At 41.1% G+C, this 8,599-nt stretch overlaps 1 protein-coding gene across 1 annotated transcript; it reads right to left on the bottom strand.

Annotated features, from left to right (window-relative positions):
• Positions 1-1,129: 1,129 nt before the first annotated feature.
• Positions 1,130-2,071, bottom strand: CBY2 (chibby family member 2). The gene has a single exon (XM_032790003.1). The coding sequence runs from the start codon at positions 2,069-2,071 to the stop codon at positions 1,130-1,132; it is 942 nt and encodes a 313-aa protein (XP_032645894.1).
• Positions 2,072-8,599: the final 6,528 nt, after the last annotated feature.

Raw genomic sequence — 8,599 nt, 5'->3', positions numbered from 1 at the left:
ATAATTCTGCCAATTCCATTAAGTAATGAACCAATATCATTGTCAGGATTCTTTTGGCTCCTAATACACTTTAAAAATGCCTTCTGGTTGTCCTTAAATCTGCTTGCCACTGATTTCTCCTAGTGTCCTTTTGCTTCCCTTATCAATATTTTATAATTCCTAGGTTCTGATATATATTCATTACTATCATCATCCTTTTCTTTCATTTTTTTTAGCTGCCTTTCCTTCTCCTCTAAACCAGATTTATTTTTTTTTATCAGTACAAACTACTTCCTTGATTATGAGATTGTGGCTTTTGGGGTATCTAGTAAAGTGTTGTTAAACAATTCTCAATTATAATTCACATTTTTCTGATTAATTTTTTCCTCCCAGCTGATTTGGCTCATAATTGTTTTCAGCTTTGTGAAAATGGCCCCTTTTAGAGCATTCATATATATGTGTATATATATATATATATATATATTACTGGTTTTGACTTTATTCTGTTAGAATATTATAAATATGATCAAGTCATAATCACTTGTACCTATGTTACCATTAATTTTTAGTTCTGTGATCCATTCTTCAATCAATCAAGACGAGGTCTTAGATAGAATTCCTCTGTGTTGGATGGAACTTGAGTTAGGAAATCATCATCTATAATATATAGAAATTCTTGGAAGGGCCCTGATTTACAGAAAGTGTTGAGCAGTCATCCTCTATAAAACAAGACCCTTTAAGGCATCTCATGTTAGACACCCAGAATCAAAAGCCACATTTAGGCCTTATTATTTATCCTTAGAATTACAGTTTAAAAAAAAAAATCACTTGGTTGGTAATCCTATGATCTCCTAAGAGTTAAAATCTATCAATCCCTAGTGAATGAAATTTTTGCTTATGTGAGGCTAGGAAATATGGCTGACACAGCAACTCCATGACACACACCAATATGCATGTTATCACAGGAGGAAACAAGAAGATAAAATAAAGCAATACATGCAAGTCTCAGAATAAAGCAATATTCCCCCAATCTGTTTTTTTCTGAATCTCCACCAGGACTTTATTAGAAACGAGGAGAGAGCTTTTTCATCAAATGTGATCTAGCAAGTCTTTAGCACCAAGCTGCACATTTCTTCTTGCTGATATTCATTTACCAGCACCTGTCTGGCTTCCTCATCTCATTACACTGCACAGGAGAAAGGGCATTGAGCTCCTTTTGCAGTATTTCCATCCGGGCCATAATCTCTGACACTGTGCATTTCACTACAGTTAGCTGCAGCTTCAACTTATTGTTCTCTTCCCAGAAGACTTTGTTCTCTTCCCGAAGAACCTGGATTGCCTTTTTCTCTTCCAGAAGAGTCTGGTTCTCTTTTAGCAGGGCCTGGAGGGTTTGGTTTAGCTTTTGGACAGCCTGAAGAACCACATTTTCCTCCTGGATGCCTGGGGCAGCCTTATTCTCCTCCTGAACTGGGACAGTTTTGCTTTCTTCCCAGATGTCCTGGACAGAATTACTCTTTTTCTGGAGGGCTGAGCCAGCTTTGCTCTCATCTTGGATTGGGTTGGCTTTGCTGTCATCCTTGCTCTCCTCCTTGATTGGAGTGGCTTCAGTCTCCTTCTGGAAGACTGGAACAGCTTGGGTCTCCTCCCGGAGTACTTGTAAAGCCATATTCTTTTCCCGAACAACCTGAAGGGACTTGTTCTCTTGGCTGGCCTGAAAGCCTATGTTCCTTCCTCGGAAGATGGGGAAGGGCTTGTTCTCCTGGAGAACCTGCTGGAGGGTCTCATCATAAATGACCTGGATAGCTTTGTTCTGTGTCCGGAGGCACTGGAGAGTTTTGTTCTCCTCCCGAAGGGCCTTGTTTTCAATCCGGAGGGCCTTGTTCTCTTCCCAGAGTGCTTTGTTCTCCTCCCAGAGAGTCCAATCGTTCTGCATCTTCTTGTTGTAATGTTTCTGTTGGGAAGCAAAAGGTGGCCGATTATAGGTCTCACTCACCCATTTGCCATCTACAAAGACAAATGTCTCATCACTTAGCTTGACCCGTGGAGGAATGTAATCCATATCTGGTTCTACCCGTTGCATCTGGTGATTCATCAGATCAAAAGTAAACTTGGGCTGACAGCGAAGTGAAGAAGTCTGCATGAAAAGATTTTCTTCAATAATTATATAGTAGACTGTTTTCCTTAGCAAGGAGTAGATAGAACGGGGTCTGTGGAAAGGCTCAGTCAGGACTGCTAGAATATGGAATACAAATAAACAAGATTAGTTACGAAGTTCAAAGACAGAACTGAACTCAATTGACAAGAAATAAGTGAATTCTCAAAGTCTGTTCGTTGATCAGCCTCTATCAGAATGGGTGTGTTGGCTGAAAACAATTTTTCAGACACTGGCAAAACTAATACTACTATATCTACCAGCTTTTTTGTGCACAATACAACTTCATCCTGAGCATAGTTAAGGGACTAAAAGACAGGACTCTAGCTCCTTATACTATTTCATCCCCAGCCTATTCACAAGCAAATGAGTTATTAGATGTTATAGGTTTAGGTCCAATTTTCAAAAGTACCTTAGCGGGTTAGATGTCTGACTTCTATTGATATCGGTGGGAGTCAGGCACCTAACTTGCTCAGTGGGCCTTTCAAAAGCAGCTGTCTGCATTTTTATGTACCTAAATACCTTTGAAAATTCAGTCCTTGGTGCAGAAATTACTAGGTGAATTTCTGTGGCCTGTATTATGCAGGAGGTGAGACTGAATAAAAAAAATGTATAAATCTCTGAAGATTTAGAGCACAGAATGGTACAACATGCACACACAAAATGACAAAAAACAGAACAAAAAACACGGCACTGAACCACAGCACCGGCTTCTGGTTTTTCATAGATGATCCTCTTGCATGTTCTGCCACCATCTCAAAAATAGTCATTCTAAAAAAGAATTCCTAATATTTCCTTCCGATCCCTCTTCATTCTGTTCCTTTGTCTGGATCCATTGGCAGTGCTACCGGTCTTCCTGTCCGCCAGACTTACAGTTTTGGTATTATATTTGACTCTTTAGCTTCCCCTCTCCCCAGTTCTTGTTTCTTGCTAATAAGTCCTATTGCTTCTTTCTTTTTCACATAACCATAACCCGTTTTCTTACTGCTCCCACTGCTTGACCACAACTTAAGCACAGAAACTTGAGACAGTCCTCTCCTCCTCTTACTTTTCCTCCTTCACTTGGACCAAATTTTGCTGCTCATGTCACCTTCCTCTTGCAACCCTCCTTGTATCCACCAGCTGGCTTCCTGTCACTTACTGCATCCAATTCAGCCTATTCAGCTCTTGTGTAGGGCCCTTGTCTGCCTCTAAAGTGCTATGAACACTTTTGGCAAAAGAGACTTAACTATATTAATAAACTCTTTCTCCTCACCTTCAAACCCATGTAATATCTCACCTCCCCACACCTCTGTCCTCATTTTCAACTATGACTCCTCCATCTGTGAACTCTTCCCAGTCTGCTCAGTCCTTCTCTTCTACGCTCCTTTGCATCTTCTAGTAGGTTGTCTCATGTGTTGCCAGACAGCTTTTCTCTTGATTCCTTCAAATTCCTCTGTGAAACACACTTCTTCTAGGGATACTCCCTACCTTCTTCTAGTCTCCAAAACCTCGGCACCTCCTCCTGATTAACTTTTCGTCTTGTGTTATAAGCCATTTGGAGCAGGGAACATCTTTGTGTATGTTTGTAAGCCACATATGGAGCAAGGACTCACCCAGTCTGGCTTAAGGCCTATCTGCTGTATTAGTTTACTTTCCATTTCACAAGTGGACCTCTGTATTGAGACAGATTTCACTAAGAATTTTGGCCAAGATTTTCAAAAGTGAGAGCCTAGAATTAGGTGTTTAGCTCCATATTTAGGCATCAGATATATAAATAGCCTCATTTTCAGAACTGCTCTACACTCACAAATGCCACCAAAGTCAGTAGGAGCTAGGGCTGCTCAGCACCTCTGAAAACCTGGCCCATTTCTATTTCAGTGCCTGCATGTGGATTCAGGACCTAATGTTAAGCAACCAAGTTTGAAAATGTTGGCCCTGGCTGTGTCCCTTTCCAGGAAGTTTCTAAAAATCACACCTATCTCACTGAGTTCTCTTTGCAATCAAGAAAAAGAATATATGCTCATTTTTAGCTTTTCAGTGGTCCATACTGCTGCTTCCAGTGGGAATTGAGATCAGCAAAATTACTCCTCCAGCAGCAATACAAACTTGGCATAATTTTTGAGAAAGAGCCCAGAGCATGTCACCCTGGTCAAACCTGAGCTGTGGGACTAGTCATATCTGGGTATTGCCAAGAAAATTCCCAGCACAACTTTTCATCATTTTGACTTATGTCTGGGGAGAGTGAGTTAAACCACTTTTTATGGAGAGGTGTTATTGTAGGCTTTAAAAACTGTACTTCAGCTAATTCTGACATAATTCTACTAGACTTTACATTGTTGTTAACTGAAGCAATATAACTGCTCGTGATGCTGTCTGGGAATCAAAAGATCATAATAATTTAGCTTCTTTCACATAACCTCTGTTAACTCTCCCCCCCGCCCCATTGGTTTCTCCTTCACTAAGACTATCTACAATTACCTCATAAATTATTGGAGTTCCTTTGACTTCTGAGGCTGCACCCTCTTTTTTCTAATAAGTTCCTGAATCTATTACTAATTCATGTCTTTTCTATATATTAATTTTCTTAACTTTGCACACGCCTCGATTTTCTTACTTAACCTCTTGAGTGCCTCAGCTAAGAGTTGAGTCTCTGCTTTTTGTCTAACTGATCATTAATAAGAATGCAGTGATCTCAATATCAGAGAGCAAAGATAGGGGTCATTGATTCATGGCTAATTATCTCTAGTGTAGCATAAACACGTTACCAAAGTTCAGGGCGGATTCTCCATCTCTGACAATTTTTAAATCAAGATCAGATCTTTTTCAGATTTTTTAAAAGATCTGATCTAGGAATTATTTGGGGTAAATTCTATGGCCTGTATTATACAGGAGGGCATCTTAGATTACAATGGTCCATCCTGGCCTTGGAATCTAAGAATCTACTATATATACTAAGCCTCCAAGTCAAATTCACTGTTATTCTCTCTGTCTCTCTCTGTGTCATTGATTGAGATTTGAAAAGTGATTGACATTTTCCAATCAGTGATATCCAATCAGTAACTCCATGGAAATCAAGGTAAAACTGGAGTAACAGTGGTAAATCAGTCCTATGTAAAATGAGATTTGAAAAGAGATTGACAGAGAAGAGACTGACCAGAAAAATGAGTAATGACCAAAAAAAGAGATTGACCAGAGTAATGTCAAGTGATGAACCACACCCATCTTTTCTCTCTTGCAGAGGCCTTTTAATTTCTCTTAATCTCAGTTATTATTTCCATGTAGGTCTGGATTAAACAATCCTGTAAGCAGTTTGGGGGTACAGTGAGCAAAGCTATCTAAAATCAAGTTGAATAGTATTCTTCAGTAGTAGTAGGTACATCTGCTCACCTCTGTTTAAAAGATAATAAGTTTAGCAATGTCCTGTTTCTTTTCTCTTTATCTTCTCCAAACACACAGTTGGTTTATAACTATAGTGCATCCAATGCTGAGGCCCAATGCCAGAAGCTGCCTCAGCCTCTCCCTCCTCAAAACTGATTTTCAGCATGGACAGAGACAGGACCATGGTTTTCAAACTGAGGCATGTAACATGAAGGAAATGTGTCAGCCCTATTATGACATAGACACAGTATCCAAGCACATCCAGAGTAACAGCACAATTGATGCGGGTGAAAAGCATCTGCTCCCCAGGCTTGTTAGACTTCAGTAGGATCTCAAGTGTTTCCCATCAAAAGTTTCCTAATGCTGTACTGTATTCCCACAACTTAATCTCCATTGTTCCCACTACAATCTGTGAAGAATATGTTTTTTTCCCCAGATCTGTATGTGGATTTTTTTAAATAGAAGATACCTCTTTTTCCTTATAACAAGTAGCTCATTCTCAAGCTCCTTCCTGAATCAAGTCCTTCTTCTGTCTTCCATCCTCACGTATGATCTTAGAAGCAGTTCAAATGAATTCTTTTTCCAGTACTTTGTTTTTAGAGAACATGATTTGTTCCATCCCAGAAATTCAAATTAGGTTCACTGCTGAACTGATACTGAAATTAACAAAACATCTTCCTCTTATCCGGTATGAGGCCTGGAGTAATTTTCCAAAACTAATGTTGAGTTTGGTGGGTTTTGGGTGGTTGTTGTTGTTTTTTACTACAAATTAAAAGAGCTAGGATATCACCGAATCCTGTTAATAAGACAATAGACTGCAGAGAGTATCGGGGCAATAAAGTTAATGTCATTATCCAAAGCAGCTATTCGCACTTTCACATCTTTCCATTATTAATGATCTCTTCCTACTTCTTATTTGCTGCATCTTTAAAAGTAGAATGAAGTGTTTTCTAATTCGAATGTTCCTAAATCACAAACACTACAGTTAATTTCTTCTCGGGTGACAATATTAAACTTGGCCTTAGCCCTAAGGTAATTGTGATTCTTTGGGGAAGTTTGAGGTAAACCCATTCAGCTATTTTTGAGTTATGCAAGGATAAACCTAGGCATACAAATTCTCACTGCAACTTTTTCCCCCCATTTCTATTTAATCTCAGACAACACTAAAGTATTACTAGTCACTATGGCAACTCCTTGAGAGCATTCTGTTTACTTTCTAATTCAAGTATTCTACAATGGAGAGCAGGACAATCAGTTTCTTGCAGGTAGTTTGTCTTCTGATAGAAGGGGATTGAAGTTTGCTTGCTGGTGGAAGAAAGCTTTAGGAAAGGTGATTGTTGAACTGGTGATCCTCCTCAACTCCTGGAGAACCAAGGGGGTGCAATATACTAAAGCAGACCTGGGTAGAAAAGCTTAAGGGCTCAATAACTTACTGGAGCCAAAGTTAGTGAAGATCAGACCAATCCAGTAATAAATACTGATCAAAAGAGAAAAATCTGATTCTTCCAGAGTAAAGTCTGTGGTTTATGTTTATTTTTCTATATCATATTTTCCTGCCTTTATTCATATCTGTACAAACTGGTGTGAATGAATCATCGTTCTTTATGCTACCCTAGGATTTAATGCTTGATCCACACCAGACCAAAGTCCACGGAAAGGCTGATATATACTTCAATGGGCTTTGCATCAGCTCCAGAACTGGTTAATTGGGGGAGGTACAGCAAGGTATTTGTAGCGTATTTTGTCTGTGTTCATGGCATGCTAATTGATCAGAAAGAGTTACCGGGGATATCAAAGAATTCCTTCTGCTCTGAAACGGACACAAGTGAATTGGGATGGCAGTGTATAAATTAGGGCTGTAAATTAATTGCAGTTAACTCAGAAATTATCTCAAAACAAATTAATCACGATTAAAAAATCAATCAAGATTACTTGCAGTTTTGATTGCGCAGTTAGTACTAAATGTTGTTACCTTTTCTTGAATATTCCATTATTTTGCAACATCCAAGAAATGCTCTACATGTTTCAGCATACAGTCTCTCTTCAGAATGCTTTACTGTTAAAGCAAACAACTGCAGTGTCCATGTAGTATCAGTCAGGTGTGCCGTGACTCCAAGATAGCTGTGATCGCTCAAAGATGTCCAGTCAAAGCATCAGCTAGTGCATTTTTCAAAAGCTCCAACTTTGTACTCTTCTCATTGCGATCATAGGTGCTGATTTTTGATTTTGCCGATGGGTGCCCCATCCCAGCTCCACCTCCTCCCCTGCACTCCATCCCTGCTGCACTCCCCCCCCCCCCCCCACCCCCTGCCCCCATTGTGCCACTTCCCCCTAGGCCCTGTCCCCTGAGCACCTCCCACCCACCTCTTGCTCCCTTCTGCCTCTTCCTGCCTTAGGGGCAAGATGTGTGTGTTTGGGGATGGGGGGGGCTCTGCCTGTTTGGAGGGGCTGCCCGCCCACCTGTCCAGTCCCAGCCCCGTGACTAGCCCAAAGCTGCCCACCCAGACTGTCTCCCCGCAGCCCCCTGCAGCCAGTCCAGAAGCTGCCTGCCTGCCCTGTTTCCCCCAGCCCCCCGTGGCCAGCTGAGAAGCTGCCTAAGCCTCTGCTTGCCTGCCCCCTCACCAACCGGGCTCCCTCTTCCCTGAAAAAGGAATCACCTGCTTGCAGTGGGAGCTGAGTTGGGAGATGCAGCAGCCACACATGCTGGGAAACAGCTGATTGGCTTCAGTGCAGCAAATAGCTGATAGGGGCTGTGCAAGCAATATATATGATTGGTAGCTGAGCACACATTTTTTTCCAGGGGTGCTCCAGCTCTAAAGCACCCATGGAGTCAGCACCTATGGTTCTGATGGTTTAGTCTTCCTGTATAGGCTCCCCCTTTACCAAAAGTTTCCCCAGTTCCTAACAAATCTAAACTCCTCCTCCTACACTATTGTCTCATCCATGCATTGAGACCCTGCAGTTCTGCCTGTCTAACTGGCCCTGCATGTGGAATTGGAAGTATTTCAGAGAATGCTACCATGGAGGTCCTGGACTTCAATCTCTTACCTTGCAGCCTAAATTTGGCCTCCAGGACATCTCTCCTACCCTTCCCTATGTCATTGGTAC

This window comes from Chelonoidis abingdonii, chromosome 1, assembly GCF_003597395.2.
Source record: "Chelonoidis abingdonii isolate Lonesome George chromosome 1, CheloAbing_2.0, whole genome shotgun sequence".
In the NCBI taxonomy this organism is placed as follows: Eukaryota; Metazoa; Chordata; order Testudines; family Testudinidae; genus Chelonoidis; species Chelonoidis abingdonii.
Note: the sequence above shows the minus strand (reverse complement) of the source record. Positions and strands in the feature narration are given on the sequence as shown.